This window comes from Eulemur rufifrons, chromosome 2 (assembly GCF_041146395.1).
Source record: "Eulemur rufifrons isolate Redbay chromosome 2, OSU_ERuf_1, whole genome shotgun sequence".
Classification (NCBI taxonomy): domain Eukaryota; kingdom Metazoa; phylum Chordata; class Mammalia; order Primates; family Lemuridae; genus Eulemur; species Eulemur rufifrons.
The window spans coordinates 57,797,250-57,822,239 of NC_090984.1; the positions used below are offsets into that span (position 1 = coordinate 57,797,250).

At 34.9% G+C, this 24,990-nt stretch overlaps 2 protein-coding genes across 2 annotated transcripts; one reads left to right on the forward strand and one right to left on the reverse strand.

The window, feature by feature from the left end:
* Window positions 1-4,958: 4,958 nt before the first annotated feature.
* Window positions 4,959-5,909, reverse strand: LOC138377513 (olfactory receptor 4K2). The gene has a single exon (XM_069462499.1). It carries the CDS (start codon window positions 5,907-5,909, stop codon window positions 4,959-4,961), a length of 951 nt encoding a protein of 316 aa, XP_069318600.1.
* A 9,251-nt stretch (window positions 5,910-15,160) lies between these two features.
* On the forward strand, window positions 15,161-16,130 carry LOC138377517 (olfactory receptor 4K3). The gene has a single exon (XM_069462515.1). The coding sequence runs from the start codon at window positions 15,183-15,185 to the stop codon at window positions 16,128-16,130; it is 948 nt and encodes a 315-aa protein (XP_069318616.1). The 5' UTR covers window positions 15,161-15,182.
* The last annotated feature ends 8,860 nt before the right edge of the window (window positions 16,131-24,990 follow it).

A 24,990-nucleotide genomic window follows, 5' to 3' on the forward strand; every position in this document is an offset into this window, starting at 1 on the left:
AAACTGAAGGACTATTATATTGCATCATGGATTTCACTGGAGTCTGAGAATACATGCAAGGTGTTCACATGAATCAGATTTCCATAGCTGTTTTCATCTCTCTGTTTTTCAATCTGGGTACATACAACCAAAAATCATCATGAAACATAGTGTCAGGGAAGAAATAGGGAGAGAAAAGGGTTACTCCAGCTGTCCCTCTCAACAACTTTGCTTTAACTGGAAGGGAGTCACTAGTATTTTTTTTTTTTAAGTTTGAAAAACTTATATAAGATAGACAAATGGCCAAAAAAACATATGAACAAATGTTCAACATCACTAATCTCAGGAAAATTAAAATTAAAACCACAGTGAAATACCACCTTACCCCTGTCAGAATCACCATGATTTAAAAGGCAAAAAACAATAGATGTTGGCAAGGCTGCAATGAAAAGGGTATGCTTATACACTGTTGGTGGAATTGTGAACTTTTACAGCCACTATGGAAAGCAGTAGGGAGTTTTGCAGTATGAAGTATGGAGTTCTCAAAGAATTAAAAGTAGGCCTACCATTCTATCAAGCAATCCCACTACTGGGTATCCACCCAGAGGAAAAGAAGCCATTTTATAAAAAAAAAAAAAAAAAAAAAACCACACCCGAATGTTTATCACAGTACAATTCACAATTGCAAAGAAATAAAACCAACCTAAGTTGACTGATAAATACGTAAAGAAAATGTGGTGTTTATATGTAGATATAGATACACCATGGAGTACTACTCAGCCATAAAAAGAAATGAAATAATGCCCTGTGCAGCAACTTGGATGGAACTGGAGACCATTATCCTAAGTGAAGTATCTCAGGAATAGAAAAACAGATACCACATGTTCTCACTTATAAATGGGACCTAAATGAAGGATAAATTTGGCCACAAAGAGTTCTAATGGACATTGAAAACTAAGAAGGAGAAAGAGTGGGAAAGGGGTGAGGGATAAAAATCTACCTATTGAGTATAATGTTCACTATTCTGGTGATGGGTACACTGAAAGCCATGACTTCAGCATGATACAATTCATCCACGATTTTTTTAAATGAAAAAAGAGAGAGAGAGAGATACCTATTGCCAAGATAGGTATATCTCACAAATCCAAATCCGAGATTAGCTGAGTATTAGAAACAAAAAAAGAAAACTATTCTTTGATAGAATAAATGAAAAAGAAATTTGGAAAAAAAGAGTCTGAAATATGATCAAATAGTAGCATCTTATCAGGAAGTTCTTCCATTTGGCAACAGACTCCAGTGATCACATCATCCTTAGCCCTTCTCAATGTAGAAAAATACTTTCCCTAAGAGTCCATATCATACAAAACGTTGTCTATGCATCTACTAATCTATACCATCTATCTATTTCTTCACTTGATTAATATGAGGGTCAAACACAATCATTCTTATTCTTACAAAAACTGTACTGAAAATCCATCCTAAAACCAATTTATCAATTTAATACTTATTCATTATAATGAAGCAATAGCATAATGATTAAACAAAAATTTAAATTTTCTCTTGATTAATAAAAGTTGTGAGCAGAGAGAAAAACAAGTTTCCAGAAGCTTGAATTAATGTAAAAACCCATGCAATTTTTTCTAGCGGAAGCCACTTTTAATTTTCCAAATTAATCCTGATACACATTAATTTTATACACACATATCCAGACATGGATATTTAAAACATATAAAATAAAAATTTGCCTTTCAAATTAAACAATGCAACTGTTAGCTCAAGAGAATATCAAGCTTTTAAACGAAGATATCCAGAGTTGATCACCTAGAATGATATAACGATTAATATTTATTGAAGACAACTATATGCTTTATATGATTTACTTCCTTTATTCCTCAAACAACTCCATGATGTATGTATCATTATTATCTCCTTTTACAGATGTAGAAACCGAAGCTAACAGGTGTTAAGTATCTTGCCCAAGTTTACACCACTAACAGTAGAACTGACATCAAACACCGGTAAAAAGATACCAGAATCTAAGACTTTTAGCCCCACACTCAATACGGGCCTATGTTTTGCAGAGCCTAAGGAAGGCGGAAGGCTCAACCCGAGGAGAACTCTTTAAGACAAAAACAAAACCCAAAATATTAATAAAAGTTTGTTTGGGCCCATTGCAGGGTCTTGGAGGAAACCCATGCAAAGGAGGAGTTCTAAACCTAAAGCTTTCCTAGCTTCGTGGTAAATCCACGATGGTTACACTATATATTATAGTATTCTGAAATTTTCCTTAAACATTTTAAGAAGCAAACAGAATTTACAGTTTTTATGGCCATTACATATGTGCAGTTCCTTCACATATTAAAATTTACATTTTATCTGTTTTCATCTATACCTGATTTTAAATAGTTTTTTTTAACTTGAATTCAATTATTCTGCTTAATTTTACATAACTTTTTACAATTGGCTTTTTATAATTTTTAAAAATTCATAGGTTTGGTAAGGCCAAGCTTCATGGTTCCCCAAACACCTAAAGAAAGATGAAGTTGCCTGTCAACATGGTCTTCTTGAAAATCTTCCATATCTCCACACTCCCTCAGTCCTGTTATTGGAATAGTGCAGAACATTTAAAACTACCCTCGACCTGTTATGGTTATATTAGCTGGTTTCTGCTTATCTAGCATGCTTTGTAAAATGTCATTTCTGACTCTGCATACCGTGGTGGCAAATGGCACCATCCTGACTGCTGCTTGGTCAAAGAATGTCAGCAGCTTGTGGAGGAAATACAGTGATAAAACCATCCACGATAAGGCCTAACTGAGACTTTTAAGTGTTTCTAAACACGCAGGGATATCTTGAATGTTGACTCCTCACAATGAGCTACGAGGGAAGATGGGAGGTCATTCCCTTTATACATGGAAGTACTCCAAAGGCTTTTTGTAGTCCTTTTTATTCTCAGCTACAGAGTTTTACTATCAATCCAACTATTCAATCTCATTATTGACTTGCCTTATAGAGTTGTCTGCTAATCAGTTACACAGTTGAGGGTTTTTGGCAAATGTTCTTGAATTCTAGAATTCTCCACAATAGCACTGAAGATTGATAGCATCTTTTCCAAAAGACTTCACAGTTTTATACTGCAAAAGCAGCTTAATTTTGAAAATATTCCCTGGACAAATAAATATTTTAAGTAAAAGAATTATTTGGCGTATTTCTAAAACACTAACTAAAATGTTTTGTATAAATAAGGTCCTTGAATCCAAACATATTTGCACATATAACTTCAACCAAGAGAAAGTTCACACGCACTATCTAAATTGGCCCAGTTTGTAACCCTGTTTAAAATAGAATTATGCTATTATTGTGCTGATATAAATGTGTATTATCTTCACATTCATACTGTAGACATTTTTATTCAATGATTTCAAAACTGCACAGGTTTTAAACACAATATCACATGTTTTCATACTTGTAAATTTGTTTTCTTATTTGTTTAATACATTAATGAAGAAAAAACACACTGATGAAAATAAAACACATTCCTCTTATAATTTGGCTTAAAATGAAAAGTTAGGAATTTTCTTTTCTTAATTATTTCTCATGAATGATAATTAATGCATATATAATTCTTTGTTTTCTGTATTTACTCAATCATGTCAGAAAATAACAGTTTGATATTTATTAAATACTGTCATTGCAACATATCTTTTCCTTTGGGACAGAAGTTAGATCATATATATGACACTATATTTCATAAAGATCATTTAGTAAATTCTAAATAACAGTTAATGCATTAATGTATGCCAATATTTAAAGAAGATGATTTGCAAACAAGATGCCCAAAAGAATTATTTCTCATGAATTTCAATACTTGCAATTCCAGTATCTATCAGCAGGTGGTAGTGATACTTTAAGGACATTAAAGCTAATACTGAACCTTGTACTCTTATTTATAACAGTAACAAAACCTATTTGTGTACAAAAACATGCTTACTTCATTGACAGTGTATTGCTAAGCATAAATTTCTTATTTTTACACCTACATATTTAAAGAAAAAGTAAATTTAATCAAAATGCAAAGCAATATAACACTTTAAAATGAAAGCATAGACTCTCCATAAATTCATTTATCGTAAGATGTATCTCTTAATTTAATTCTAGTTTTAACCTCCCAGGAATTAAGCTACCATGGTGTCTTCATGAAACAAAGTATACTGTTTTGCAACTCATTTCATAATATTTTCTGATGTGCAGAATTCTCCAGCCTCTCTACTCATTCTGCTTTATCAAAAGGGGTAACATGGTTGTATTGCTCTACTTATGAGGTAAAAGTGGTTTATGGAGACTCTGACACTCACAGGATTTTCTTTGGAATTCATTCAAAATTTCTAATAAAATATATCCAGGGTTTTCTTTACTAGAAAGGACCACGAATTGGTTTAAATGTTTAGGAGTGGCTCCGGGAAGTATGTATTAATAGAAAATCATTGCTTTTCTATCAGAGGCTAAACTCCTACAGTAGTATAAAAATTTCTAAGTATTATAGAAATCTTACTAATTTGTCATATTTTAGGGGCAACTCACTGAGTAACTCAGTTGCCAACCGTAATTGTCATCATCTCCTAATTCTCCTTTAATCTATATTTTTTCTTATTATTTTTTGTTCCTATTTTCCAATGAATTGATTACTATTATTAAATGTCTTAACTGGAACAATCACTCCTGATATTTGTATAGATAGTATTTGCTTCTGGAAAAAATTATTTCCATTAAATTGCTTTTCTGAAATTTCAAATATTAATATATTTTGAACACATTCATGAGAATAGTATTAAAATGCACTGACCCATGCTCTCACCAGTTCTTGGAAATTATAATTTGATAAGACCTCGAGAATTGTGATCAATGCTGTGTCACAAAAACTGTGATACTTAATGCTTAGAAAGTTAGAACTAGAAGCTAACTAGAACTAGAAGTTAAAACTAAAAATAATGAGAAGGGGTCGCCTTGTTAAAATTTAGAAACCTATTCTTCAGTTTCCTCATGGCTGTCTTTACTTCTTGATTCCTCAAGGTATAGATTACTGGGTTCAGAATGGGAGTGAAGATGGTATAAAACACAGACAGAATCTTGTCTACTAGAAAGCTGCTTAGTGGCCACATGTAGATGAAGATGCACGGCCCAAAGAACAGGAAGACAACAATGAAGTGAGCTGTACAGGTAGAAAGGGCCTTCGATGATCCTCTGGAATGATGCTTGACAGTCACCAGGACAATAACATAAGAATTGAATAAAAGAATAAAGCAGGACAAAGCAATTATGCCACTTGTTGAGATCATAAAGAGGCCCAGAACATAAGTGTCCACACAAGCCAGCTGAAATACCACAGGAAGGTCACAGAAAAAGCTGTCTACTTTATTGGGACCACAGAATGGTAACGTGAGGGCAAATATGACCTGGCTCATTGAATGCATAATTCCCACAATCCAGGAAGCTACAACGAGTGCAACACACACCTGTGGACTAACGATTGAAGCATAGTGCAGGGGCTTGCATATTGCAATATACCTATCAAAGGACATAGCCATGAGTAAGATAATCTCAGTGCCAGTGAAAAGGTGCAGAAAGAATATCTGGGTAATGCAGCCATCGAAAGAGATGGTTCTGTGACCAGTTAGGTAGTCTGTAATCATCTTCGGGGTGGCAAAGGAAGCAAGAGACATATCAATAATGGAAAGGTTGGTGAGCAGGAAATACATAGGAGAATGTAGGTGAGAGTCAACAATAACTGTGATGACTATGAGGCTATTACCCACCATTGTTGCAACATAAAACAATGAAAACACCATAAAGAAAAACATCTGTAGTTCCCAGGAATTAGAAAGCCCCAGCAAAACAAATTCAGACACAGTAGACTTATTAGCCACATCCATTGTCTTGATTCATAGGTAGAAGCCTGTTTCAAAAAAAAAAAAAAATTAAGAGGAAGGTATGATTCAATTGAAGCAAAAGCTTCATTTCTAAGAATCTACTTTTGTAGACCTTTTTTCCTCTATGAAATTTATAAATATTCTTTCCATCTTTCTCATTTGTTATATCGATTTGAAAAGAAATTATAGAATTCTACATTAGAGATTATAGCAAAATACCCCTTAAATCACAGGTATTGAAAAATAACACTTTATTTTCTGATACTATATAGTAATCCAACCAAGATAATATCATTCTGAACAGACCTACCTCTTTGTCCATCCATTCATCTATATAATCATAAAGATAATAGCTAACATTTAGTGGGCATTTACTTTATGCTGACAATGTGTTAAACACACACATACATGCACATGAACACACATACCTGTTTAGTCATTTATAATTCATCCATAAAGATATCCTGACTGAAAAAACATATACAAATTATATCACATATAAAGCTCTTATATCACATTTAAGGCTCTTAAACATTATAGTGAGGTTTCAATAAAGAGTTGTAGAACTCTTGTAAATTTCCAGAGAACTGTTAACATATTCACAAATAAAAGTTTTCTTGTTGAAACCAGAAGAAACACACAGAAAATTAGTTTTGCCTATATTCATTCAGTGAAAGAAGACTGGTCTATTATCAAATTTACTACAATATAGTCATATAGCCAAAGGAAAGCCATTTAACTTTTCTTGGTCACAATTTCTTTTTCATTAAAATATGAGTCTGTTTCTCCCACAACTATTTATAATTCTACAATTTAAAATTTTACCCTGTATCCTAAAGGATAAATCACATCACTTTTATGGGAAGGCACTCAAAGATCAATCTCTTTCATCCCACCCCTGTTTGAATTCTTTCTTTGTATATGCTAACATATGCAAACTATTGTACTACTCTCCGGTCCATGAAATAGGGGTTAGGAGAGGGAAGTGGGAAGGGAAAACATTTAAAATCCTTCAGGAGAAATCATCTGTAAAACACCTTTACTTACCAGATCTATGGCAGAATTCGGGCTTTGGATTATGAAGAGTGTTAAATAGGTTTCTGACTGAAAGCATAGGTAAATTTAAATATAAATAAATGACCTAGTTGAATCATTAGTTGTTTAACAGCTGTAGATAACATGGATGTTGTAGGCACTTGGGAATTGACTAAGAAATCATCTTGCAATGGGATTTATTAAACAACAAAGATGGCATTATTGAGAAAAGGAAAGATATTTCAAAAATCTTACGAGACTTTACAATGATTGTTTTCACCTGGACCTGAGAGATTCAGGGAATAAAGTTGGGAAAGTAATCATTTCAAAAGGCAACAGGAAATAATCATGTCAACTAATTTTAATAAGCACTCTTGTTTCTCTAACCCTGTATTAGAGGCAGTAGACAACAAATCCAAAACACTCAACTGTAGACCAAGCAGAGACCCCCTCTGAGCGGCCTCCCAGACCCCCAAGCATGAAAATAAAGGAAAATCTTGAGTTCCTTCAGGGGAAGTTCTGGGACACCTGGCTTGCCTTTAAAAGTGAATGGGCTGGGCAACTATAGGTGACAATAGTTTATTGTATTTCAGAATAGCTAGAAGTTTTCAAATGCTCCCAACATAAAGCGGTGATGAATGTTTTAGGTGAATCTTGTCCCAGTTACCCTGATTTGATCATTGTATGTTGTGTGCTTGTATCAAGATGTAATCAACCTGTAATCCATGAATATGTACAATTATTACGTATCAATAAAAAAATTTTTTTTTAAGTGAATGGGCAAACTGATTAGAACAATGGCCCTCCCAACAAGCCAGATATAGGAGGTCTTTTGGTTCCCTATGGAAACTGAAAGATGGCATCTTAACATGTTCTTGGGTTGTTTTTTTTAGAACCCCCCATGGATGGAAAATGCAGATAAGGGGTAATTGAGAAATTGAACTCTTACTGCCATTCTTTGCCTTAAATGTCCAGCTGAGGGATCTGTCACACCCATCTTAACATTCTTTTCTGCTCTGAATCCACCTGTGCCTCAACTACTTCAGGAGATCCTGCCTTTTGGGGCCAGGCCTGCCTGAAATGTATCCCCACCTTTAAAAAATCCAACCTTGTAAGACATGGGAGAGTTCAAGTTTTAAGCATTTGCTGCTTGTTCTCCTTGCATGGTACCCTGCAAATAAAAATGCCTCTTTCTGCTGCTGCAGCTCTAGGCTCCAGTGTCTGGCCATATTGCGCTGGGTGAGTGGAATCCAGTTTGGTTCGATAACAACCTCTGCTTCAAAGTTTCAAGTTCTTTGGAGATATTGAACACCTATAAATAAAACAGTTGGTGAAAATACAACCAAATAAATCTAGAGTTCAATTGTTCTTCAGAGATCATGGGTGAACTGGACTTTAGTTAAAAGACAAATTATCATGTGCTGAATCAATCAAGAACATGTTCTTGCAAGAGATACATCATGAATTTGGCCTATAATGAAAACTAAAATTTTGATTGACAGAAGAAAAAGAATGCTTGTGGGGCATAAACAGTGCAACTTATTTGCAGTGGAGCAAGATATTTAGTTAGCAGTTTGGAAGAACAAGAATGCTACTTTAAAACATTATATATACTTAACTTAATATAAAAGATGACAAGGGGCTATTGTAAGATAGTAGTCAGGGTTATGATGATTTGACAACAGTACTTTTTAATTGTAACAGAGGTAAAGTTCTGAAAAAGGGAAAAATGTTTTACCAGTTGTCTCTTTAAAACTCCTCATCATTTTTAGGAATTAAAACCTGCATTCCTGCCCAAGGCCAATAATCAAAGAGGCAGAAAAATGTTCTTTGTTTTCTAGTATCAAACCACAGGAGAGAGCTCAACAGAATTATCTGGACAAAGGTCATAAGATTGTCTTCACTGGAGATGAGGTCGACCAAAACCACCAACTATAGTTAAACAGCAATAGCCTGAAGCTGAAAACTCCCCTAAGGCCTATATTTCTGCTTAAAGAGGAGATGATGGTTCTTTAAGACGAGAGTCTGCCATCCTCCTCATTTGCTGGCAAATTAATAAACTTCTCTTTCCTTTTTCTCATAGCACGTGTCCTCATTCTTCATTCAGCCTTAGGGATAAGTATGGAAATTTCAGTAACATAAAGATTTATTTAGACAGTTCAGAGAAGGGAGAAATTTAAGGCAGGATATTATTAAATCTAATAGATATAAGGAGATAACTTTGACTAAAATACTAGCAATGTGAATATGATTGTGATTAATAAAATATTTCCAAGTAACTGTCATTATGAATATTTTTATTTATTGAATACTATCAATATGAATACTATCAATAATATCAATATGACCATTATATGGTGGAAATCTGTGTGGTACACTGTATTTTTAAAAATCAAAATTGGCTACCTTTTTTTATATAGCCCATCCCTTAGGGACCCTCCTGTACTGTGGAGGAGTATAACTCTCACTTTATTTGCCAGAGCCTTGGATGCATGACTTACTTTGTTCAGTGTAATATAAACAGAAGTATCATATGCCACACCTGAGCAGAAGTTTTAAGAGTCAATGTGTGGCTCCACCATTGTTATTTTCCATCTCCTGTGTCCCAGAATAAATAGAATAAATACAAAGAGACATTAAGAGACAGAGATAGTGATACAGAAAGAAAGAGAATATGCTCCTGAATAGAAAGGTACAATATTGTTAAGATGGCAGTTACCTTCTAGTTGTTCTATGCATTAAACATCATGCTAATAAATATCTCAGCAGGATTTTTGTAGAAATAAACAAATTAAATACAAAATGTATAAGGAATTCCAAAGGATATAAAATCACCAAAAAAATTTGTTAGAAGAAGGATAAATTTGTTAGACTCATGCTGTTTTCAGTCCTTAATATAAAGCAATAGTAAACAATATAGTATTATATTTACCTAAATGTAGACAAGTAGATGAATGGAACAGAATGAAGAATCCAAAGAAAAATATATATATTGTCAAAATAACTCAGTGGGAAAGAACTGCCTTTTCAACAAATGGTGTTACAATAATTGGATATTTATATGCAAACATAAATATATAAATAATCTCAATCCTTATACAAATAAGGATAAACAATTCTTATCCTATACCTTACATAAAAATTAATTTCAAACGAATATAGACCTAAATTTAAGACTTAAACTATATAAGTACTAGAATAAACTATAGAGGAAAGTCTTTGTGGCCTAAAGTTAGGCAAAAATTTCTAAGAGACAAAAAGATAGAAAAGAAAACAATTAAAAATTTGATAACTTGGGCTAAATCAAAATTTAAAACTTCTGCTCTTTAAATGATACTGTTCAGTAAATTAAAAATGATGCAACTGACTGGAAGAAAATATTTGTATCAAGAATGCAATAGAAACTCTCATATTTTCATTGTAAACACAAAATGGTACAACCATTTTGGAAAACAGCTTGACAATTTACATTAAGTGAAATATACAATTACCATATAACCCAGTAAAAATTCTCTTAGATATCTAGGCAAAGGAAATGCAAGCTTAAGTCCACAAAAAATCCTAAATGTGAATGTTCATAGCAACCTTGTTCATGATAGTCTAAAAGTAGAAAAAAGCAAAAACAAATACATATCAGCTGGTGGATAAATTGTTGTATACTATATAATGAAATACTACTCGTCTATTAAAAAGAAAAACTTACTGACACATACAAAAATATGAATGAACCTCAACTTTATACTAATGAAGTTTTCTTATTCTCAGCACTACTGCCATTTTGGAGCAGACAATTGCTTGTCGTAGAGGATCATCCTGTGCATTGTAAAATGTTATGCAGCATCCTTGGCATCTACCCAGTAGATGCCAGTAACACCTCTTACCTTGTCTAAGTCATGACAATCAAAATTATTTCCAGAAATTGCCAAATGTTCCCTGGGAGGCTATGTCACTTCTAGGTGAGAAGGACAGGCAGGGGTGTCCATGTGGGTAGAATATAAATATTAGTAATTGTGTCCAAGCACAGATTACAATGGATTGGAAATTATGACCAGAATATTTTGCATCTCCTTCAAATCTTTGAATCTTTGTTGCCTTGTAGCAGTTTTTATTGTTTTGACCAATAGAATGTGGCTAAAATAGTGGGTGAGTTACAGAGCTGAGCCCTTAAGAGACCTGCAGTTTTTACTTCCACACTCTTGAGATATTTCTTAATCAAGGAAACTCAGGCTAAACTACTGAATGATGAGATACCAGGTCCAAATAGGGAATACAAGCCAGTCCTCAGCCATTTTATCCACTCCACGTGAAGCACCAGATATGTTAGGAAAACCATCCTGGAAGTTTCAGCATCAGCCAAGCTCCCCAATAAATGCAGCTTCGTGATTTTCTCCTGTAGACTCTGGGGTGGAGTATGCTGCATCTTTCCTTTGTCAAAGTGGTTAAGCTCAGAACTATAGTTTTCAGAATTCCTTTCCCTGCATGATTCTGTATTGGAGTTGTCTAAAAGTAAATTTGTTTGGAATTCGAGAGTCAGCAGAAAGCAGCAGTCATTACTCTCTGATCATTGTTACATGGATGCAGAGCTACCAGCAGCTTCCAGCTTTGTTTTGCTCTCTGCCACTCCATTCTGTATCCAACTTTTTCCTCACTGCTGAATTTGAGGACCAACAGTAGCCTCAGGCTGCTTGGCTGCAGATACATAAAAGTAACAGCTTCACATAAATTTTTCTAACAGCTCCCCTTTCGTGCTTTCGTGACCTCTACTTTGTTGGCTAGGTGGGCTTGGTTTCTTAGATTAACTGGTTAGTGCTGTCTCTGATGCTACAGCTAGTTCTCTTTTTCATATCTTCACTTTTCCAAGTCCCTGCACAGTTATTCGAGGTCTAATGTCTATGGCAAATCTCTTATCCCATAATGCATAGTAGCTCTTCTTTCCAAGTTGAACTCTATTTCCAAGCCTAAGTCAAAACTAACAATGCTCTATTTAGGATAATACGAGAGGTGCCAGATCACCATTGATTTTGTGGCTGAGTAGAACCCCATGGTATAAATATTGATGAAATAAAATAAAAAACTAACAATGCAGATATATTCAAAGAAGTTTTGATTTTATACCTGACACTTCAGCATTTAAACTCTATTATTCCTTCTTATTTCCCTTTCCTTAGATGTAAGTTATGAATACACACACACACACACGCACACACACACAGATATTTAAATGCCCCTCCATGGGAGTTAGATCATTTCACATTTCTTCTGGTAATACCTCAATATAGCATCATCTAGAGTAGGTTTTCAGAGTGTTACAATTTTTCTGTCTGATAGAAATGATTTTACGACATGATAGGTGATAAGTGGGATCTCAAAGAAATTTTAACATATTTTCTTATCAGAAAGAGCTTGAGCATCTTATACATAGTTAATAGCCGTTTGCACATCTTTTTCCATTTTTTGCAAGGTTGTTCACCTATTTGTTCTCTAATTTAGTAGCTCTTTATGTACTAATATACCAAAGCTTTGCTTTATGTCTCTCATTACAAATGAGGAGACTGAGACTCAGAATGATAGTGTTGTAATGCATTCAGTGTAATATAGTAAAGTCTTGCACGGTAATGTAAACTCAGGCCTCCAAATCTGAGACCAAGTGTTCTTTTTATTACATCAGAAGCACATAATGTAGTTTCATCAAATTATTTCTTTTTACCTTATGAGTATAAGCTGAGCACAATATAAATGTACAAAAATTTTGGTAATAAATATTTAAGTAGGGCTGACATATAAATTTTATTGGTTTATATTCTGATTTTGAAGTGATATTAAAGATTTGATCATCACTTAATATTCTTTATAGAGTTAGAATTTATAAAACGGATTTTTTTTCACTTTTCATTTCCCTTTTCTTCCATTAGTCCAATAATGATTCAAGTGAGTGCTACAAAATGTAAAGTCTCAAACATTCATTTTATTATTTACTGCATAGATTTTTCTCCAAATAGGGAGACACAGGCCTTATTTTCATTTATTTATGGAGTAACTGAAAGAGAGATAACACTTGCAGCCCTAAAAGTCAAACAATAAATCCTAATTGTCTTGTCTTTGCTGTGGTCCAAGATAAAGGTAATTTCTTAACTCTTCCCCATCCCACCATACCCATGCTCTGTATATAAAGCACTTATGAGCGTTCACGCATTCTGTAATCTATCTTTAACTATGGCCAGACCAACTTGAATGTTTTAATAACTCCCACTGCAATTTGAACATTTTGTTTCTTCCCCAGGAAGCAGCTGGTCTTTTTCTTGCCATGTGATTCATAAAATCAATTCATATCAATTCAGGCATTATAAATATAAAGGTCTCAAAGACTGTGAGCCTCCTTTCCCCAGAAATTAGGTATAGGAGTCATCTAAGTTCACTCCAGAGCAATTGTCACTGCTTTCAGGAACTAGTTGAGTATTATAGTACTATTATGTTTGTGGAAAAAATCTTAAAATATCTAGATCAACCCACTTATTTTACATATGAAGAATTGGAGGCACTAATTGACATAGTAAATTACCCAATGGCACACTCCTAGGACAAGATTCGAATCCACATTTTCTGAGGTCCCAGGTCACTGCTATTTCTGGTACACCAATTTAAGTGAGAGCTGTGCTGGAGACAGCAAATTTTTTTTTTTTTTTTTTGAGACAGAGTCTCATTCTGTTGCCCAGGCTAAAGTGTCATGGAGTCAGCCTAGCTCACACCAACCTCAAATTCCTGGTCTCAAGCAATTCCTCCTGCCTCAGCCCCCCAAGTAGCTGAGACTACAGGCGTGTTCCACCACGCCCAGCTGATTTTTTTTTTTTTTTTCGATTTTTAGTAGAGACTGGTCTCGAACTCCTGAGCTCAAGGAATCCTCCCACCTCAGCCTTGCAGAGTGCTAAGATTACAGGCGTGAGTCACCGCACCCGGCCGAGACAGTTTTTTTATTATCAGGTAGGTGGGAGCAAAAGAAATCTAAAAGTTTTTGGAAGAACAATGTGGAGATAGAAAAATGGACACCAAACTTCAGAACAGAGAGCCAAGGGCCGTAGGTAGTTGCATGAGTAAATTGGGTTAGTCTTAGAACAATCTGTTTAGAATGTATAGTTACAACAGAGTTTTGAGAAAAAAAAAAGAGAAACAAAAGCTTGGTTTAGTGGCAAGATGAAAAGGTTTTTGTCATGAATTTTAGGTACACATCATTTCAACTGGCTTTCAGTGCACTTTGTAAAGTCTTCTCAGATCTCAGTGAGAGAGAATTCCCTAATCAGTTTAGTTCCAACTTTTGAAGCATATTATGTTATGTAACTTCTTTTAAGTTCATTAGCATCTTCCTTTTTTATATGAACCTGTCTTGCTTTTGTTCCCCGTGAATTCTGGAAACAGGAAGAGTTTTCTGTTTCAAACAGCTTTGGTGAAAACTGATAAATTTCAACACTTACAAAATATCTGGCTTCTGGTACCATGATATTTATGTCTTTCTATTTAAAATATACTCGGAAATGTACAGGTTCCACAGGCTCTAACCAGAACATGTTCATCAGCCTTTGAAAACTGTATGACATATGGTGACATAAAACAAGGGTCATTCATAATATCTGCATAACCATAAGGAAGAACTAAGAAATAGAGGCTATTTTGCTTTTATTCCTGACAATCTCTGTTAGAAAATTGAAACAGATTATATTTCTCTGTAGCCATTTTCCCTCCCTTCATGTTTTATTCCTTTTCCTAGCCACTGAGAAAGACTAGCACCCACATTCCTTTCCATAATTGTATGTCCACTAATAATCAATTACGATTCTCAAGTATTCCTTGTGCTAGACTTTCAACCATCATGAAGTTTTGAAAAAAGTTACCACTCCCTTTCCTTTCAAAGCTTATTGGCAATGAGCTGTGAAATTTTAAAAGTATTTCAAAAACTGAGGAGTAAATGTTAGAATGCCTTAATTTTCACTCCTTTTATGAATATTTGCATTTTACTTATAGGACAAATTGCTAAGTCATAAGAATTAATCTTTAATTGAATCATTTGAAACATCTGGAAAAGCTACTATCTGGCCACTGTGAGTCAGGAAAAGATACAATGGGAACTACCCGATGGTGGCTGCCACTAAATGATTCTATGCAAAAAATCCCACTTTGAGTTTCAATGCTGTACTTTTTTCCTAGTTCTCTCATCCAGAAATGTCAATGTCCTTTCAGAAATCAGAGTGAATGGCCTGGAACAATCAGTCCACCGTGACCGAATTCATACTACGGGGTCTGTCCAGTTCTTCAGAACTCCAGATCTTTTACTTCTTGTTTTTCTCCATGGTCTATGCAGCCACCGTGTTGGGGAACCTCCTTATTGTGCTCACCATCGCATCAGAGCCACGCCTGCACTCTCCCATGTACTTTCTGCTGGGCAATCTCTCCTTCATTGACATGTCACTGGCCTCATTTGCCACCCCGAAAATGATTGCAGACTTCCTCAGTGAGCACAAAGCCATCTCTTTTGGAGGCTGCATAACCCAGATATTCTTCCTACATCTCTTAGGAGGCGCTGAGATTGTATTGCTGATCTCCATGTCCTTTGATAGGTACGTGGCTATATGTAAGCCTCTACGTTACTTAACCATCATGAGCCAGAGGATGTGTGTTGGGCTTGTGATACTTTCCTGGATTGTTGGCATCTTCCATGCTCTGAGTCAGTTAGCATTTACTGTGAATTTGCCCTTCTGTGGACCCAATGAAGTAGACAGCTTCTTTTGTGACCTTCCTTTGGTGATCAAACTCGCTTGCGTTGACACATATATTCTGGGGGTGTTCATGATCTCAACCAGTGGCATGATTGCCCTGGTGTGCTTCATCCTCTTGGTGATCTCCTACACTATCATTCTGGTCACTGTTCGACAGAGGTCCTCTAGTGGGTCCTCCAAAGCCCTCTCCACTTGCACTGCCCACTTCACTGTTGTGACCCTTTTCTTTGGCCCGTGCATTTTCATCTATGTGTGGCCTTTCACAAATTTCCCAATAGACAAAGCACTCTCAGTATTTTATACCATATTCACCCCCCTCTTGAATCCAGTGATCTATACCCTGAGAAATAAAGACGTCAAGCATTCTATGAGGAAACTAAGCAGACGTGTCTTTAACTCTAGGAAGACTGATCAAACCCCTTAATTTTCCTCATATGCAAATGAATACTTACTCAGCATTTATCCCCCTTATTCAGTTTGTTCATATAGTGCAATAAATCAATTAGTTCATGGTAAAACTATTTCTGTAATCAACCTCAGCAGTCACTGAGTTCTGCTCTGATCATATGAAATATTAATTGTTCCTTTCCCAAAATAACATTTAGTAAGGGCATTATAAAACTTATACTCAACATTTTAGCATGCAAGGACCCATATTTTAGAATATTCAACTTTTGTAAGATCTAAGTATTTATTTGAGCATTCCTTACCTTGAGAAATTCACATGTTTTAAGAAAGAGTATGTTCCCTCCCAGTCTCTTGCACTAGTCTCTAGGAAGAGAAAAGTGTGAAAGCACCAACAACCAGTATAGCATCCTATACACCAAAGTAACAATAGAATTTTTATTGCTGACAAGATACTAATGAATGATATTTTTAGTTGAAAGACAGAAAGAAATAGAGGATACTTGGTAAGTAAAAGTATTTACTATTTAATATGTTGGTAACTTATCTTTGATAAGAATAAGAATGAACTTATTTATCTTTAATCTCTACATTCCATAGAGTGGGTTTCACAGTTTTAAAACTGTACACTGTACTCTATGAAAATTATTATAGTCTTTTATATATTAAAGATTCACAGGATCCTGGAGTCATATGCAACAAATTCCATCCACAGTCCTGTTTTACAAAAGCTGACACTAAGACCCAAGGATATAGTAGCTTTTTCAAGATCATGTTAATTAGAGACAGAATCTAGTTTGTTCACCCACAAATATGAATATTTCTTTATTTTCTAAGCAGTGACAAGTTATTTTGGTGCCATGATGTTTACTGTATCATTTTTTTATCCAAAGCCACATTGTAAACAGTGAGGTCCTAAAGGATCTGAGCTGTTTTTCCCCCTGGTTAAACACAGTATTTGACTTAAGGACCCTATGAAATAGTGGTTCTTCAACAAATTTGACATAGCTAAGAACTGAAGTTTTAAGAAAATACAAATCATCTAGTCAAATCTATTTATTTTACAGATGATGAAATTGAGAACCAGGGACTAATGTTATTTTTCCAATTTCATACAGCTATTTGATGACAGTCTAGCATAGAAGGTGCCTTATCTTTCTTTCTTTCTCTCTCTCTCTCTCAATTTCTCTTTCTCTTTCTATTAAACTAGGGCAAGGTTATCTCCAAGAGCATTTTAGTCATTGTAATTCTGAGAGCTACACATAGGAGAAATGTTTAATGCATAAAACTAAACTACTGTGACCACTAATAATTAGCCAATTGCCTGGCTTTGCCAAAGTTTGCATAATATTGAGTATAATATTGCCTTAACCTGTGTATAGATAAGGACAGATGGATATGGAGATGATTGATGGATAGATTGTTAGGGGTCAAATACAAAGATCAATCAATTGATAGGTGAATGTATAGGGAGATAGATGAATAAGTCAATGGATGGTTGGATGTACATAGCAAATAGGTTTCCCTGATCATCACCTAAATGCACATTTGGGAATAATACCAATTGGGTTTCAGACTGAGGTGCGGGGTGGGGGGAGGGGATGGATGTATACCTACATGATGAGTGCGTTGCGCACTGTCTGGGGAATGGACACACTTGAAGCTCTGACTCGGGGGGATGGGCAGGACATGGCCAATATATATAACCTGAACTTTTGGACCCCCATAATAAGCTGAAATAAAAAAAAATAAATAAATACAAAAAAAAGATAGATAGATATTTGCCAACCATAAAGAAATGATTTTATAGCTTACTATATTGACTCAATAGTTTCTATGTCTGTATAGTGAACCTATACCCTTTGTAAATTGCAACTTATTTAAAATTGCTTGAAAAGTTATTGGATTGGGTAGAGTTAAAAAGATATAAGCTTAAATGTTTTTCTTGTGGGAAAGTACAGTTCAATTTATGAATATGTTTAATGGTTACTGGGGAAATCTACAATGAATTAATATCAGTGAAAAAATAATAAGGAAGGTATTTGTATGACTGTCTGAACATTATAAAACTGTCCTCCCACTTTCTCAACCCTGGTAAGGAGACCAAGTTTCTTAAATTGGGTCATTCATATTTCATTCTGATCAATAGCCTATGGTGGGTTAATCAGGGTAAGAAATGCAGTATGGTTTTTCCTATATTAAGCTACAAATTTTGTGTGCTTATTCAGCATCTTAATATATACACTTGCCAGAATTATAGCCAAATAAATGTCATGGGTCCCATTATATGAAAATTTGCATGTGTTCTAAAATAAAGCCATCAGTTCTAAGCTTTAGGAATGCAAAGGGGAAATTTACAATGTCTACATAGGTAGCATAGGCCCCAATCTAAGAAAATTTGAGTAAAGGAGCACCCAATCCCCATTCTAATCCCTCCATTAATGGGGTCCTCTTCCTCTCTGCTTCATATTCTCTACTAACAGTTGCTTATCTGAGCCTGCTCTTTAATCCTTCCTTGTTATAGCCATAGAGAAGAAACTTAACACTGAGTGCCAACAGTTCATTGTAAAAGAGAAATCTGGGAAACAATTTAAAGGAATATTGAACCTAATTTCATGATACTATGTCTTCATCTCCAAGAGTCATCAGCCTAATCAAAACTGTCTATAGTTGGTTCTCTAGAGGTATTTAATTTCTTTCTTAACTTTTTCTTCTTCAATTAATTAGATTTTTTGTTCTCCATTTACCTTCATTGAGGTTAAAGAATTTCACAAATTGATCTTTAATTATGGTCTAATCAAACAAACTAGGAGTAAATGTAAAGAGACGTAAAAATATTTCATATTGTTCAGAATATCCAGTGTACACACATGTAAAACAAAATTGAGATTTGCTCAGACTGGTCGAGCTTTAAGCACGGAGTCTTCAGTACCAAATTAGGTTCCTGGCATCAACGTCCCGTTAGTCGTATTTCTCTCCCTGTTCTCTCCCCAAATCCATTGTTCCTGCTTAAAAACTGCTTTGCCCTGCTCATCTTGGAAGCTGAGAGGCTAATCAGCAAGTGGTCTTTCGCGTGAGATGCAGCTGTGGATTTGTGAAACTTCCTCATAGGAAACTTCATAAAGAAAGAACTTGTTTGACATGCCATTTTTTCTGGTCAGTTATCACTTTGTTTCCACTCTTCTTCCAGAAAACCAATTTTAAAAGTGATGTTACAGTGTTTGTTTCAAAAAATTGCAATGGTTTTAGAACCAAGACAGTACAGTTTTATTATGTCACCCTTCAAGGTTTAATCTAAGCTCTGCCTCTTTAAGGAAATCTCTTCAATTCTTTTATTGATTCCATTTTACTTTCTTTACTTTTTCCAGAGCTTTTATTTCCTGCAGCATTAATTTTATACCTTGCATTATACTGTTAACTAAACAATTCTTAAGTCTGTGTCTTTTCTTCTTATAATTGATAAGCATTCTGAGACCAGACTTTCTCCTTGTTTGTTTTTGTTTTGCCATTGTTGTAAATTTGTTTGCTAATGTGTTTTGTTATCTTTTGCTTTGCTTTTAGTATCTGCTACAGTACTTTACTCAAGGAACAGTTAGAAGTAGTGACTTTTTACACTTTTTGAAGTACAGTAATTATCTTTTTCTAAATAAATATCCCTTTTCATATTCCTCTCATTACTATTCTACTATTCTTTGGAAATATAATATCATATTGAAGTGGAAAGAATTTCAGAGGTAATCAAATGTTCCTGACAAAGTCTGCCATTGATTATGAGACCTTATGCAAATCTCTGATTTGATTAGATCCTCTCTGAGGTCCTTTCAAGCTCTGATATTCTACTCTGTAGGTCTTGTGGTTTCTAATTCACTTTGTCCCATGTTAGTTTAAATATAAAATTTCCTAAAAGCTGATTTCCGGGAGGGGGATTAAGAGGGTCTCAGATAGGAAAAGGTTGGCAAGGAGGTAAAGGAAAGGGAAGATGATGAAATTTCCATTAATATATGAAAGGCCATTAAAATAGAGAGAAGCACACCTGGGGTCTGTGGTCCTCAGAAATGCAGTCACCAGGCCTTTGCCTACCAGGCTTCTACAGAAAAATAAAGATGCAGAGAGGCATTTTCTAGCTTTTGCTATACTTTCAATGCTAAAACCGGGCCATGATCCCTTGTTTTCTAGCACAGAGAAGAGCAAACATAGCAAGACATATGTTACTCATCCGTGGCATGGCAGTGAAAAGTGTGATAACTGAGTAGGAAATCAAGGAGACTCCATCATTCTGTTAGTTAAGAGTCTATAGAAAACAGCACCCTAGCGTTATATCCTTCAAATGAGTCTACAGAACCAGAAGGTCAGTCACCATATGTCTGTTCAATGACACTAAGCTTTGAGAGGAAATGGCCTGGGAAGCTTCTGAAGAGGCATGAAAACAAACTTCTTCGGGGTGGAAATTAAACTGCACTAACATTTGACATTTGTATAATACTCAATATGCATCATACTCTGCCAGAAATGCTTAATTATGTATTAATTAATGTTATGTTTTAATTAAATATGTATGTTTATATTAATTAATAAATTCTTAATTCTATGAAGTATATATCATTATTATAACCATGTTAGACAAGCAGAAATTGAGAAAAAGTTGAAGTAATTTAACTAATATTACACCACTAATAAATGAGGAAGCTAAGATTTAATTCAGGCTTTTCTTCTCTCCTTCTGTGCGTCCCTTCTTTACTTCCTTCTTTCTTCTTTCCATTTCATATTTGTAATATTTTAAAATAAATAATATGTCCTTACATTTCAAAAATCAGAATATTAAAAGATGTATAAGTGAAAGTATGCTTTTCATCCCGTTCCCATCTTCCCTGTTCCTGCTGCGTGTACGCACACACATACACCCCTGAATCTACTTTGTGAATTTATTTAATTTTTGTGACTGTATCTATGAATCTTTAATCAAATACAAGCAGATTCAAATGTAGATCAATACTTTACCTTTTTATTATGTAAAATGAATATTCTTTTTACATTTCTGAACTTTTTTTTAGTTAACAGTATCAAGGAGAGCTTTTTATATTACTACAGAGTTTCAACTCATTTTAATATTTCATATTGTTCGATGGTATTGATTATTTATTTTGTATCTTATTGATAGGTAATAATTGTTTTCCTGTTTATTTAATCAATGCTACAATAAATGATATTGAACATATGCCATTTTTGATGTACACAAACATATCTGTAGGATAAATCATTAATAATGAAATTTTGTTTCCAAAGTTATTCATGTTTGTAAATGGCAAATTGCCTTTTTAAGTAGCTTAACCTCCATCTAAATACCTAGATCTTCTGCTTCACATCTTACCACTCTCCCAACAAGCATTCCTTTCTTCTAAAGTGATGGATGAGTTCTCAGAACACACCATGCTGTTTTACACCTCCAGTCTTTCTTTTGCCTGGAATGCTCTCCCCTCACCCCCACCTTCCTAGCATCCTGCTATTCTTATTTTAAGATTCAACTAAACTGTCATCACATTCTGTTACATTTATTAACCCTCCTCTCTTTTACCTATTATAATTGACCAATCCCTCCTCTGTGCTCCAAAACTAACTGGCAGATAATTCTATTATTGCACATCATTTAATCTTTTAAGAAGTGTGTGTTGAATATCTGTGTGTGCCAAGCATTCTTTTACTTATTGGGGATAAAGAGTGAATACGACATATGTAGTGCTACCCTCATGGAATTCCAGTCTAGAGAAGAAAACAAAAGGAGTCAATAAATAATAGTATGATCATTTCTAATTATAATTGTGCTGAGCACTATGAGGAACATGTATAGAATAACAAGAGAACATGTAATCCTATTTTTAGCTCTTTGAGGTATCTGCAAATTCTTTTCCACAGAGATTGTACTAATTTGCAGTCCCACCAGCAGTGTAAGAGTCTTCCTATCTCTCCACATCCATGAGGTATCACAAGAATGGAAGAATAGGCACCACAGGTACTCGCCATCGAATTGGCACTAACTGATCAACACTAAGGTGCTCACACAGTAGTAATATTCACTGGGGGTTGGGGGATGGGGGTGGGAAAACTCACAACTAACAGATGTGGTGAGCGTTGTGTGGGAAAAGGGCACGCCTCAAATCCTGGCTTGGGTGAGGCAAAGTCATAACATGTAACCAAGATGTTTGTACCCCCATAATATCCTGAAATTTAAAAAAAGAACATGTAATAATGGAATCTTCCACACTTGGTGTGGTCATTGGAAGACTCCTTGGAGAAATTACATCAAGCTTAGTCCTGAGGGATGAGTAGGAAAAGGACGGGGCAGGCAGGTGTGAGGATGAGAGATTCTGGAAAATAGCTTCAAGGTAGGAGGTGATGGGGAGAGAAAAGAATAAGAGGTAAAAGGGAGTCTTGATTGTTAAAATCGCTGAGCTAACAGTTGCAAGTCAGCTCTGCATATAACGCAAGGTTCTGTATGTTGGTCAAGCAAACAAATTTGAAGTTATACAGGAGGATGGAAAGAGACAAGAAGAACGGGGATAACTTTTCTTCTATAGCTCCAATGTAGTCTTCAAGTGCAGGCCATATTTTTATCTACCACAGAGAAAAATAAATAAGACAAAACTTCCTCATCAAATCACCTGAGACGTCTGTCAAAAGCTCTCACAACAGAAACTCGATAAAGGTTGACTAGTTGCTTGCAGTCTGCCCTCAGTTCCTCAGTGCTCCCCCATTGCCTCTACAGTATGTCTGATTTCTTTATGATGGTAGCGTCCAAGGTCTGGCCCCTTCCTATCAGCACAATCTCTGTTTCCACTACTAACTTCATATCTTGTTCTCTAGAAACAGTAAACCACATGTAGCTCCTGAATTCACTGGGCATTTTATTCTTCTCTGTCTTTGTCTCTGTCCCCTCCCTTGCTTACTTCACCCCACCCTGGCATTCAAGTCGCAGATTCAGCACCACCTCTGACCCCCACGCTTACTCTGACTTTTCCAGGAACATTTAGACATGCCTTTTCCTAGGCTCCCATAGTACCAATGCAAACTCAGATCATGGCAATTATCTTTCTTCTTCTTATAATAAAATCTCATTAAGAATAGGGATGATATATTATTATTTCTGTTTCCCCAGTACAGGTCATAGTTTCTGATATGTAAAAAGATCCAAAAAAACATTTCTTGGATTATCTTTACTGAAAGGATACTAAAGTGACACCTGTGTGACAAAGGTAGAAAATGCTACTTGTAATAACATCATCTCCTTCTGATTGACTAATTCTAATTACCCTGATCTGATCACTACACATTGTATGTATCAAAACATCACTATGTACCCCATAAATATGTACAGTTGTGTGTCAATTAAAAATAAATTAATTAAAAATATAGGAACACTAAGAAACTAATTATACTAAATTATATTTATCAAAGGATTTTTTCAATTGTGATATAGGAACATGGATCTTTATGAACACATTGAATAAGATCTAGTGAGAATCTAATAGCTGAAATAATTTTAAAATAGTGATGATCATTAAAAATATTTTGAGATTTCTGCAACAACCTTTTACACTATGAAAATATCTGTGATGACACAATCATAAATACTAATAACACTAACTGCATTCATAATTGAAGTAAATGTTAAATTTCAATTAGAGATTGGTAAAAAGTAATTGTGTAATTTTCTTCCACCTAAGTTCATAGACCTCCTGAATCCCATCCTTAGACCTCTTGAAAATCTATGATCCACAGGTGAAGAACCCAACCCATGCTCCACTCCTCTTTGTGCTTGCACATATGTTTTAGAAGAAATAGTTTTTGCTGTTACATGGAGAATGAATTGCAGGTGAGAAATCATGAGGAGAAAGGCAGAGAAGACAATTAGCAGGTTGTTGCAATAGCATTGACTAAGCACTAGTCTATGTACCATCCTATAATAGCACACTGCGCAGTAGTATTACTATGTAGTATAAACCGCCTGGTCTAGGGAGATGGCAGCAGAGATGGAGAGACATAGATAAAGTCAATATATATTTTAGAAATAGGAGAACTTTTTAATGGATTGCATTGGGTGGTGAATGAGAGAAAAAGGTAGAACCAAAATTGGGAATTTATTAATAGCTAGATATCTATTCTACTACATCCATTTTTCCTCTCTTTCTACTTCTCTCCAGTCTCTTCTTTTCCTTGAACCTCTGATTCACCTTCCTTCTATGATGACCAGGACTCTACAGTGAATCAACTAAAGTGCATCCGGAGGAAGAGGCAAGGGTGGTGCAAACGTGAGAGCCATCTTCGAATACTGGGATGTGTAATGGGGTCTCCTACCAGAAGTTTGCAGGTAGAGATTAGGCATTTATTCTCCCGGTTCAGGAATTTATTAGACAGATGATGTGTCTGACAATGCTGTAATTAAGCATCTATTTTTAACAATTTCGTAAACAGTATGTTCTACCATGTCTCAAAATAAACAATTCCTTTATATTTTAGTAAATCTAGACAAAGTCTTTATGTCTATAGTTGAAACTTGTTTATTAATGTGCTTTACATAAAGTGAATAGATAACAATTAAATAATCACTCACTTCCCAGTTGTTTTTAATAAATCACAATATATAAGAATTTAAAGCATTTCCATTACTATCTTTTGAATGGGTAAAAGATGACAGACAAAATTCCAATAACCTTGATTTGATCTTTACAGATTATATGACTGTATCAAATCATCACAAGCACCCTGAAAATATGTACCTCTATTATGTATCAATAAAAAATAAATAAATAAAAATTTTAAAAAATACATGGCTTTTTAACCATGTTTATTTTAAAAACATTACTGTGAAATAAAAACAAAACACT

Coding starts and splice junctions, on each gene's coding strand:
- LOC138377517 (XM_069462515.1), top strand. CDS start 15,183: ATGGCCTGGAACAATCAGTCCACCGTGACCGAATTCATACTACGGGGT.
- LOC138377513 (XM_069462499.1), bottom strand. CDS start 5,909: ATGGATGTGGCTAATAAGTCTACTGTGTCTGAATTTGTTTTGCTGGGG.